The sequence below is a fragment of the Heptranchias perlo genome, chromosome 15, assembly GCF_035084215.1.
Source record: "Heptranchias perlo isolate sHepPer1 chromosome 15, sHepPer1.hap1, whole genome shotgun sequence".
Taxonomy (NCBI): domain Eukaryota; kingdom Metazoa; phylum Chordata; class Chondrichthyes; order Hexanchiformes; family Hexanchidae; genus Heptranchias; species Heptranchias perlo.
Genome location: NC_090339.1, coordinates 66,162,327 through 66,174,475, shown reverse-complemented (window position 1 = coordinate 66,174,475; position 12,149 = coordinate 66,162,327). Strand labels below are relative to the sequence as shown.

The window sequence follows — 12,149 nt, the reverse complement described above, 5'->3', positions numbered from 1 at the left end:
AGCCAGCTGGACAGTGCACATGTGTGGACTTCAAGTGAGAAAATGGGTTTGCTGTAGTTTAATAGCCACAGCGTAAGTGCCTGCCAGGGGGAGAGATGGAGAGAAAGGTGTGAAGTAGGGTTAGAGTCTGCTGATACTAATTCATTGCCACAATTGACCAGAGGTGGTTAACTTTCAGTACTGTTCAGATTTGTCCCTCTCTGCTTTCCATGTTTGAGGAGTTTATCTGGTGACATGTTGCTGGGATATCTCTCACATCAGCTCCTGAATGCAGCGATCCAATATAACGTTTGCCCCCATCACATTCAAATAATAGCCAGACAGCATGTTCTGATGAGGGCAGCATGTAGTATTGTCCCCTTTCATTCTGATCAGCATTAATCTGGGCAGGTAATATTGGGATGAATTTATAAGTATTGTGGGATATTGGCCTGTTTCTCGATATTGTAACCACATCTCCTCAAACCTACCAGTTTCGTGTAAATCCACCTTTGCGAATATCCCTCTGCAATAGTCCTGAATGTCTCTGCAGCAAGACTAGTTTCAGCTAACTGTAAATAACACAAGTGATTCTGCTCCTAGCTAATCCGAGTTGACAATGACTGATTTAACTCTTTCCAAGTCCCATTCACCCATCAGCCCTGTGCTCGTTGACCTACCTTGGCTTCTAGTCCGGCAACACCTAGAGTTTAAAATTCCTCCATGGCCTCGCCCCTCCCTATCTCTGTAACCTCCTCCTGCCCTACAATCCTCCGAGATCTCTGCGCTCCTCCAATTCTGGCCTCTTGCGCTTCCCCAATTTTAATCACTCCACCATTGGCAGCTGTGCCTTCAACTGTCTCGGCCAAAAGCTCTGCATTCCCCTCCCAAAACCTCTCCTTAAATCCTACCTCTTTCACCAAGCTTTAGATCGCCTGTCCTAATATCTCCTTATGTGGCTCTGTGTCAAATTTAGTTTGATAACACTCCTGTGAAGCGCCTTAGGACATTTTGCTTTATAAATGCAAGTTGTTGTTAGAATATTGATAGCAATATACACAACAGCAAAAACTGTACCTCAGCCAACATGCTTAAATGTTGCTTTAAATTCATCATCTCAATTTACATACTACTACAATCCTAATTAAGATCTAGGTAAACTAGGTAAATGTAAACTTCATTTACTAAACCCAATCCTGTCTGTTCTCCCTGCTCTCCACTCTGGTTCTTGATTTTCCCCTCACTTGGCCTGTCTTTTTACTGCAGTTGATATCTCGTAATCTTGCATGGTGTTTCTGATCTGTGTTCTGTTGCTTTTAGGTTCCTGTCGCTCTCAACTTGAAAATATATCTGGTGTTGCTGCCTGTTCTTCTAACATGCATGTGCAGTACTGTAGATTGTAAACCAAGGAAGTACTCGTAACAGGCCTACCATATAACCCCTGTTAAATTACTGTTCCGTGATCTTCCCACACCAGCTGTCTCCAGTTGCTACTGTTTTATTTTTCACCCAATAGAACCTTTCTGCTTCTATCGGCCACCTTTTGTTCCACATCAGATGCAACCCCAGCAGCTTCACATCACACAAAGCCACCACTCTGTCCACAGCACAGGGTTTGAATCAAGTCAGTGAAGGGTGCATTCATACCGCCTTTCGTGTAATGGTGAAGGTAAAGATAGTGTATACACAGGGTAGATGTCTGATTGAATCCGTTGGTAAGCCCAAAAGTTAAACCTCCACCGCCTGGTGGTTTGAGACCAAACTCTAGTGTAAATGTGATCATCTGTGGTTTGGATTTCAAAAGGCAAAGTTGAACAGAGTTAGGGAAGGAAAAATGTAAATTATATCTCAAATCTTCTCTCACTTGGTTGTCTCTACTGGGGATAAGTAAAAATATATTTAGTGGCCCCAAACTTAACATTGTTTTTGTACATGTCACGGTCTAATGAGAGGGCATGGCTGAGGTACTAAATAAATACTTTGCATCGGTCTTCCTGGAGAAGAGGATGCTACCATTGTAACAGTAAAGGAGGAGGTAGTAGTGATAGTGATATTAGATGGGATAAAAATAAAGAGGAGGTACTTAAGATTGGCAGTACTTAAAGTAAGAAAAACTTTTTTACACAGCGAGTGGTTAAGATCTGGCATGCATTGCCTGAAAGGGTGGTAGAGGCAGATTCAATCGTGGCTTTCTAAAAGGGAATTGAATAAGTACTTGAAGGGAAAAAATTTGCAGGGGTGTGGGACTAGCTGGATTGCTCTTGGAGAGCCGGCACTGACTCGATGGGCCGAATGGCCTCCTTCCATGCTGAAACCGTTCTATTCAATGCAGTCGTGTCACTGTCTTCAAACCCCAGAAGAGGAATTAGCTGCCTGCACTCAGTGAACTTAGTGATTTGCTCCCATGTTATTTGTGGGGGGGAGAGAGTGGGTTTGTGCTGTAAATGTCTGATGAAACTGATCTTTTGAGGCAACATCTCCTTCAGTTGCTGAGAAATGCTCCCCTGATGGCTGAGTGGGAAGGTGTACTGCATGCTGCAATATTGAGCTATGGAGACCATAAGGCCCCAGGTTAGATCTTTCATCTACACTGAGTCAGGGAATTTCATTAACCAGGGCAATTGGTTGGGCTAGAGAACAAGAAAAAATTGGTTAGGATTTACATTCCTGACCATTGTCCATTGCTGGTGGAAGTCCATGCGTGGGCATCGGATGTAGACAATCATGATGGTCCCCACCGCTCAATCTGTTCAGGCTTCTACAAGCCGAGAAACAAGAAAGATGAGATACCAGAGGCCGCTGTTGCCCATTTGACTAATCCATTACAAGTTAGCCTTTAGGGAGCGAGGGTAATGGGAGATAGTCTTTTTAAGGTCTCCAGAGGGCGACCGAAAGGGATAAGGAGACAAGCATACAGAATGAGTCATGACACAAATTGAAATTTAGAGCTTTCTGCCTCTGAACAATGGTTTAATTTGCACTTTAAACCAATCATTATTGTCTGTTGGTAAAGTAGTTGATTTAAATGTGCTCTTCACAGATGGGCTACAAGGAAACTTGAATGAGTGTTCCACAGGTCCTCGGCGAGGTGCTGGGAGAGGGCACAGAGGAAAACCAAGAGCTCCTAACTCAAAAGATGAGTCAGATGATGCCATGTCCACATCCTCTCAAGGAAGAGATGAAACTAGTTGCAGTTCCTATGTGAGTAATTAAATTATTATGGAACAATATCTGATAAGTCATTTTCATTTATTTTTCTTTCTGTCCCCCTCCCTGAGACCCCATTTTGTCATCCTAGAAATTATTTAAAACTGATTTATATTATGAAGGGATGGTGTTATATTCCTGAAATCTTTCAGTTGCTTTGTGGTAGCTGTCCCCGACCCCCCCCCCCCCCTCTCATTTCACTGCATATTCCTTCTAAAGATATATTGAATCTAAAATCAGAGTATAGTGAAACCTAAGCACAAGATATGTGAAGTTATAATGTTACCAGGCAATCTCCCATGGCATGGCACTCCTCAAAGCCAAGTATAGTCTTCAGATGAGGTGAATAATGGGACCAGAGCGCACAGGCGGAATTCAATCTCCACTTTAAAGTCATTTCTTCAATCTTTATTTTTGTTTTCCATTATAAATTCTGGTGTCCACCTTTATAAAGGGATACACGGTGTGAACTTGTCATGTAATAAGGCCCCTCGGCCAGTGGTGGAGCCACAGTGTGTCTACTGGACGGAGAGTGTCTAAGCAGCGTGACCAGTCCACGGGCAGTCTCCATTGTAAGTGATGGCGGAGGCATTTATAATAGAGTTGGCAGAAGGAACATTTTTGTTGATGTTTCTTTCTCTGCCTCGCCTCCTGGTTCTGTTTCTCTTTTTTTTTCTCCCCTTAACCCCTTTTTGCTTTCAACTTATTTTTCTTTTGGGTGAGAGGTAAAGGAACCGTCCCAGCTCACTCCCCTTCCACCTCTTTTTACCCCCCTCACCTCCCAACCGCCCCGACTCATTCGCCCCCGCCACCACCACACCGACCCAATCCCCTACACCTCCCCGATCCCAACTCACTCTCCTTTTCCTCCCTTCTCCCCTGGTTCACCTCCCAAGTCCGCTCCTACACCCCTACCCCAGTTCACCACACTATCCTCATGATGTTTTCAAATAATTTTGAAGAACATTTGAGCAGAAACTAAAGAATAAATGACCACCGGCGTCGCTCTCGCTGCGACTGCCCCCCACTCTTTTCCCCCCCGCGCCACTATCATGGTGATACCGAGGACCATTCACTTGCTATGACTGGCTCCCGCTCTCGCTGCGACTGGCCCCTGCTGTCGTGTTTTACATTGTGATACACAGGAATTTCTAATGGGTAATGTTGACACTGTGTGGCAAGAACAGGAAGTAGAGTATCGCAGGCAGTGCATGCAAGCATGTATTATTGATATACACATTGACGAGTTCAAGGCTGTTGTAATGTACGATGTTATCTGAACCCCAAATTGCATTAGTTTTGTAATTAATGTAATGTTTTCTTGCCTTTGTGCTGTTGCAGACTATAGCATCATAGAATGGTTACAGCACGGAAGGAGGCCATTCGGCCCATTGAGTCTGTGCCGGCGCTCTGCAACAGCAGTCCAGCTTTTTTTTATTCATTGATGGGATGTGGGCGTCACTGGCAAGGCCAGCATTTATTGCCCTTGAGAAGGTGGTGGTGAGCTGCTGCCTTAAACTGCTACAGTCTGTGTGGTGAAGATTCTCCCACAGTGCTGTTAGAATCATAGAAAGTTACATCACAGAAGGAGGCCATTCGGCCCATCGTGTCCGTGCCGGCTGAGAGCTTTCCAGTACTTGATCCATATCCCTGTAGGTTACGGCACTTCAAGTGCACATCCAAGTACTTTTTAAATGAATTGAGGGTTTCTGCCTCTACCACCCTTTAAGGCAGTGAGTTCCAGACCACCATCATCCTCTGGATAAAAAATTTCTCCTCAGTTCCCCCCTAATCCTTCTAAAGAAAATTACTTTAAATCTATGCCCCCTGGTCACTAACCCCTCTGCTAAGGGAAATAGGTTCTCCCTATCCACTCTACCTAGATCGGTCAGGCATCTAGTTAGGTAGGGAGTTCTAGGATTTTGACCCAGCGACAATGAAGGAATGGCGATATATTTCCAGGTCCCACACCCCCACCCTATAGAACTATAGAGTTGTGATAACAGGGGACTTCAACTATCCTAATATAGACTGGGATAACAATAATATAAGGGGCACAGAGGGGGAGAAATTTTTGAAATGTGTTCAGGAGAACTTTCTTGACCAGTACATTTCCGGCCCAACGAGGAAGGAGGCATTGCTGGACTTGGATCTAGGGAATAAGGTGGGCCAAGTGGAGCAAATATCAGTGGGGGAGCATTTAGGGAACAGCGATCATGTATCATAAGGTTTAGAATAGCTATGGAAAAGGACACGGATCACTCGAAGTAAAAATACTCAATTGGAGGAGGGCCAATTTCAATGGGATGAGAACAGATCTGGCCCGGGTAAATTGGAATCAAAGATTGGCAGGAAAAACTGTAATTGAACAATGGGCGGCCTTTAAGGAGGAGATGGTTCGGGTACAGTCTAGGCACATTCCCATGAGGGAGAAAGGTAGGGCAAATAAAGCCAGAGCTCCCTGGATGACAAGAGATAGTGAGTAAGATGAAACAGAAAAAGGGGATGTATGACAGATGCCAGGTTGATAACACAAGTGAGAACCAGGTAGAATATAGAAAGTTCAGAGGGGAAATGAAAAAGGAAATGAGGGGCAAAGAAAGAGTATGGGAATAGACTGGCGGCTAACATAAAAGGGAATCCAAAAGTCTTCTACAGGCATGTAAACAGTAAACGGGTAGTAAGAGGAGGGGTGGGGCCAATTAGGGACCATAAAGGAGATCTACTCATGGAGGAAGAGGGGATGGCTGAGGTACTAAATGAATACCTTGCATCTGTCTTTATCAAGGAAGAAGATGCTGCCACAGTCTCAGTAAAGGAAGATGTAGTTGAGATACTGGATGGGCTAAAAATTGATGATGAAGTGGTACTTGAAAGGCTAGCTGTACTTAAAGTAGATAAATCATCCAGTCCGGAAGGGATGCATCCTAGGTTGCTGAGGGAAGTAAGGGTGGAAATTGCTGAGGTACTGGCCATAATCTTCCAAATATCTGTAGATACGGGGATGGTGCCAGAGGACTGGCGACTTGCAAATAATACATCTTTGTTCAAAAAATGGTGTAAGGATAAACCCAGCAACTATAGGCCATTCAGTTTAACCTCAGTGGTGGGGAAACTTTTAGAAATGATAATCCAGGGCAGAATTATCCGTCACTTGGACGAGGGTGAATTGATTTGGGAAAGCCAGCATGGATTTCTTAAAGGCAAATCTTGTTTAACTAACCTGAGTGTTTTTGATGAGGTAAGAGAGGGTAGATGAGGGCAATGCGGTTGATGTGGTGTATATGGACTTTCAAAAGGCGTTTGATATAAAGTGCCACACGGTAGGCTTATCAAGATTGTGGCCCATTGAATAAAGGGGGCAGTAGCAACACAGATACAGAATTGGCTAAGGGACAGGAAACTGAGTAGTGGTGAACGGTTGTTTTTCAGACTGGAGGAGGTGTACAGTGGTGTTTCCCAAGGGTCAGTGCTGGAATCACTGCTTTTCTTGATATATATTAATGACTTGGACATGGGTGTACAGGGCACAATTTCAAAATTAGCAGATGACACAAAACTTGGAAGGGTAGTAAACAGTGAGGAGGATAGTGATGGACTTCAAGAGGATATAGACAGGCTGGTGGCATGGGCGGACATGTGGCAGATGAAATTTAACGTCGAAAAATGCGAAGTGATACATTTTGTTAGGAAGAACGAGGAGAGGCAATATAAACTAGAGAGCACAATTCTAAAAGGGATACAGGAAGAGAGATCTGGGGGTATATGTGCACAAATCATTGAAGGTGGCAGGGCAGGTTGAGAAAGTGGTTAAAAAAGCAAATGGGATCCTAGGCTTTATAAATAGAGGCATAGAGTACAAAATAATGGAAGTCATGATGAACCTTTAAAACATTGGTTCGGCCACAACTGGAGTATTGTGTCCAGTTCTGGGCACCGCACTTCAGGAAAGATGTGAAGGCCTTAGAAAGGGTGCAGAAGAGATTTACTAGAATGACTCCAGGGATGAGGGACTTTAGTTACATGGATAGACTGGAGAAGCTGGGGTTGTTCTCCTTAGAACAGAGATGGTGCGAGGAGATTTGATGGAGGTTTTCAAAATCATGAAGGGTCTAGACAGAGTAGATAGAGAGAAACTGTTCCCATTGGCGGAAGGGTCAAGGACCAGTGGACATAGATTTAAGGTGATTGGCAAAAGAACCAAAGGTGACATGAGGAAAAACTTTTTTACACAGCGAGTGGTTAGGATCTGGAATGCACTGCCCGAGGGGGTGGTGGAGGCAGATTCAATCATGGCCTTCAAAAGGGAACTGGATAAGTACTTCAAAGGGAAAAATTTGCAGGGCTACAGGGATAGGGCGGGGGAGTGGGACGAGCTGGATTGCTTTTGCATAGAGTCGGCGCGAACTCAATGGGCCGAATGGCCGACTTCCGTGCTGTAACCTTTCTATGATTCCATAACTCACTTCAAAAATTCCTCCCCCTCTTTGCCCCTTATTATCCCAGTATATATTAGAATAGTTGAAGTCCCCCGTTATCACTCTTGCACCTCTGTAATTTCCCTGCAGATTTGTTCCTCTATATCCTTCCCACTAACTGGCCTATAGAAAACACCCAGTAGTGGCTCCTCTATTGTTTCTTAACTCTAACCAAATAGAATTCTGTCCTCGACCCCCTCTTCTCTCCCTCTTTCCCCCCCCCCCCCCCCCACAAACTTCAGGGCATCCCCCCTTTCCAGCACTGCAATATTCTCCTTAATCAATGCTGCCACCCCCCTCCTTTCTTCCCTATCTTTCCTGAACTCCAGGAACATTTAGTACCCAATCCTGCCCTTTTTTGAGCCAGGTCTCTGTTATCGCCACAACATCATATTCCCATGTGGTTAATTCTGCCTGCAGCTCACCAACCTTGTTTGCTACGCTTTGTGTGTTTGCACCCATGCACTGTAGACCTATCTTAGATCTTCTTGTATTCTCCCTTAGTCTGATCCCACCTAATACTGTACCATTTCTTACTGTAGTGCTATCTCTGTCTCCCAATTCTTTGTGCACCTCGTTTCTCCTTTCCAATGCTACATCCTGGTGCCCATGACCCCGCCAAATTAGTTTAACCCCCTCACGGCACTAGAGAACTCCCCGTGAGGACATTGGTCCCAGCTTCGTTGAGGTGCAACCCGGCTGTCCTATACAGGTCCCACTTCCCCCAGAATTGGTCCCAACGCCCCAGGAGTCTAAAGCCGTCCCTCCTGCACCATCTCTCCAGCCACGCATTCATCTGCTCTATCCTCCTATTTCTATACTCACTAGCACGTGGCACTGGGAGTAGTCCGGAGATTACTACCTTTTGAGATCCTGCTTATTAATCTCTTTACTAGCTCCCTAAAATCTGCCTGTAGGACCTCTAAGTAACTTGCCAAAATTTGATAAGATGGTAATTTTCCTATCTGAATTAATGTCATACACACGCCTTCAAACAGTTGAATTCTCCATTGGTGCCGTCAATGTCAGTCTTGCAGCGCTTGTTACTTACTGTGAGAGAGTTCTGCAAGCTGTGAAATGGCACCACAAGGTGAATCACTGACCTTTCTGGTGCAGTGTCTGGAAAGAGAAGCATTTGCCTGATTCGCTGAGGTCACCTGGCAAATACCAATGTGGACCACGACCTCTGGCTGTTCACCCTCGCCCTCCAGAATGTTCTGCAGCCACTCCGTGACATCCATGATCCTGGCACGAGGGAGGCAACGTACCATCCTGGACCCATGTCTGCGGCCGCAGTAACGCCTGACTGACCACCTAACTATTGCCCTCCTGACCTTTCTTCCCCCCCGCCCCCCCCCCCCCCCCCGGTACAGCTGAGCCGCCCATGGTTCCGTGGACGGCTCTGGCTGAACTGCCCAGAGGAACCCTCTCCCTCGCTACCGGTTAGAGAATGGGATGCATTGAGGGGATTCCTGCACTATGTGCCTGGTCCTCCTTGTCTGTCCGATGGTCAATCAGTCCCTCTCTGCCTGCACTCCCTTAAGCTGCGGGGTGACCACCTCCTTAAACGTGCTATTCTTGTTTTTATTTTGTACGTATATTTACCTTTGCAGAGGGAGCAGTCTCACTGCAGCAGTCCCACAATTACCGGACCAAAGTGTGGATTCTGCCACGCTGGAGATGAAGAAAATGAGACCAGAGGAAAACTCCACACGTCAAATGCTAAAAAAGTTGCAGCACATTACAAATGCATGGTAAGGGGGCCTGATGAGTAGTGGTCAATACAATTCGGGATAGGGATTGCCAAGATTTTGCATGAACTCTAATGTATTTTGGGACCATCCTTTCTACCAAACATCAGGATCCCTCTGCCTCCTGTTGTTATTTATGTTTTTGAGGCCTGATTGCAAATGATGGACTTGCATGCTATAGTCTTAAGACCAGGCTTAAACATCACTCTATTCATAAATTAGGTATTTCGTTCAGCATGTAACATGTTAAGTGGGAGTGGCAGATTACATCTGTCCATATCAGAAACCTCAGGTGTGTTTTGATGAACTCAAAGAAATGTCACCAAGCTGAATCACTGAAATATAGATCAGGGCAGATCCCAGAGAAAACCAATGCAAGTGCTGCAATTCGAATCAATTTATTTTTCCAAGTGTTTCCAGCGCCATCTTGGATTTCTGGCTCAGTGGAATATGTAGCTAATTAAATAACTCATGCTAAAATCATTAAATGTAGATCCCAAATTAGCCATTTAATGTTTTTTAAAAACCCTGTGTGAAGCTTTGTTGGCACAAATCTAGATCATGGTGAATGATGTCTGTTAGGGGCTCGAGTCTGAGCTGCAGACATTGCAATGCATCTGGGAGGGGGGGGGGGGGAAGAGTTATCTGGACACTTTGATCCAGGAGGCAGTCACACAACCTTAGATTAGGTAGTCGTTTAGATTCGTTCAGTATTTAGGGAGAGGAGGATGTGACTGCGAGTCAGACAGGTATGGGGTCCCAGGATGTAGTGATGGAGGAGCCTTGACCTTGTCCAACAGGTACGAGGTACTTGCTACCTGCATGGATGAGAGCAAGGACTGCAGGGAGGATGGGCAAACTGACCATAGCACTATGGTACAGGGGGCCATTCAAGTGGGGGGAATAAAAAGGAATGTGGTAGGGGATAGACACTGTTCTTTGCAGCCGCGACCAAGTCCCGAAGGCTGTGTTGCCTTCCTGTTGCCAGGGTTAAGGACATCTCCTTGCGGCTGGAAAAGAACTTAGCGCATGAGGAGGAGGATCCAGTTGTCGTGGTCCATGTAAGAACCAACAACATAGGTAGAACTAAGAATGAGGTTCTGCTGAGACAGTTTGAGGGGCCAGGATCTAAATTAATAAGAAGAATCTCAAAGGTAATAATCTCTGGATTACTCTCTGAGCCACGTGCAAATTAGCATGGGGACAAACGGATCAGAGAGTTAAATGCGTGGCTCAAACAGTGGCGTGGAAGAAGGGTTTCGATTCATGGGGCACTGGCACCAGTACTGGGGAAAGAGGGAACTATTGACCTTGTCTCCGGCTAGAGGGCCCAGTCGCAGGATAAAGGGTCGGCCATTTAAGACTGATGAGGAATTTCTTCACTCAGAGGATTGTGAATCTTTGGAATTCTCTACCCGCAGAGGGCTGTGGATGCTGAGTCATTGAGTGTGTTCAAGGCTGAGACAGCTAGATTTTTTGACTCCAGGGGAATCGAGGATTATGGGGATTGGGCAGGAAAGTGGAGTTGAGGTTGAAGATCAGCCATGATCTTATTGAATGGCGGAGCAGGCTCGAGGGGCCGTATGGCCTACTCCTTCTCCTATTTCTTATGGAAAATGGGACAAATCTGCATTACTAATGGTGGAGTCCAGCACGTGAGTGCAAAAGACAAGGCTGAAGCGTTTGCAACCATCTTCAGCCAGAAGTGCCGAGTAGATGATACATCTTGGCCTCCTCCCGATATCCCCACCATTACAGAAACCAGTCTTTAGCCAATTCAATTCACTCCACGTGATATCAAGAAACGGCTGAGTGCAATGGATACAACAAAGGCTATGGGCCCCGACAACATCCCAGCTGTAGTGCAGAAGACTTGTGCTCCAGAACTAGCCAGGCCTCTAGCCAAACTGTTCCAGTACAGCTACAACACTGGCATCTACCCGACAATGTGGAAAATTGCCCAGGTATGTCCTGGCCACAAAGCAGGATAAATCCAATCCGGCCAATTACTGCCCCATCAGCCTACTCTCTATCATTAGCAAAGTGATGGAAGGTGTCGTTGACAGTACTATCAAGCGGCACTTACTCATAAATAACCTGCTCACCGATGCTCAGTTTGGGTTCCACCAGGACCACTCTGCTCCAGACCTCATTACAGCCTTGGTCCAAACATGGACAAAAGAGCTGAATTCCAGAGGTGAGGTGAGAGTGACTGCCCCTGACATCAAGGCTGCATTTGACTGAGTGTGACACCAAGGAGCCCTAGTAAAATTGAAGTCAATGGGAATCGGGGAAAACTCTCCAGTGGCTGGAGTCATACCTAGCACAAAGGAAGATGGTAGTGGTTGTTGGAGGCCAATCATCTCAGCCCCAGGACATTGCTGCAGGAGTTCCTCAGGGCAGTGTCCTCGGCCCAACCATCTTCAGCTGCTTCATCAATGACCTTCCCTCCATCATAAGGTCAGAAATGGGGATGTTCGCTGATGATTGCACAGTGTTCAGTTCCATTCGCAACTCCTCAGACAATGAAGCAGTCTGTGTCCGCATGCAGCAAGACCTGGACAACATCCAGACTTGGGCTGATAAGTGGCAAGTAACATTCGCCCCAGACAAGTGGCAGGCAATGACCATCTCCGACAAGAGAGAATCTAACCACCTCCCTTTGACATGCAACGGTATTACCATCGCCAAATCCCCCACAATCAACATCCTGGGGGTCACCATTGACCAGAAA

General features: G+C 45.9%; 1 protein-coding gene across 2 annotated transcripts in view; it reads left to right on the top strand.

The window, feature by feature from the left end:
• Positions 1-12,149, top strand: part of phf6 (PHD finger protein 6) — a 63,569-nt gene that overhangs the window by 31,310 nt on the left and 20,110 nt on the right. For both annotated transcript variants that reach the window (XM_067997351.1, XM_067997350.1), the window contains exons 7-8: positions 3,020-3,180; positions 9,278-9,418. In XM_067997351.1, coding sequence (XP_067853452.1) covers positions 3,020-3,180; positions 9,278-9,418 — 302 coding nt within the window. The remainder of the gene's footprint in view (positions 1-3,019; positions 3,181-9,277; positions 9,419-12,149) is intronic.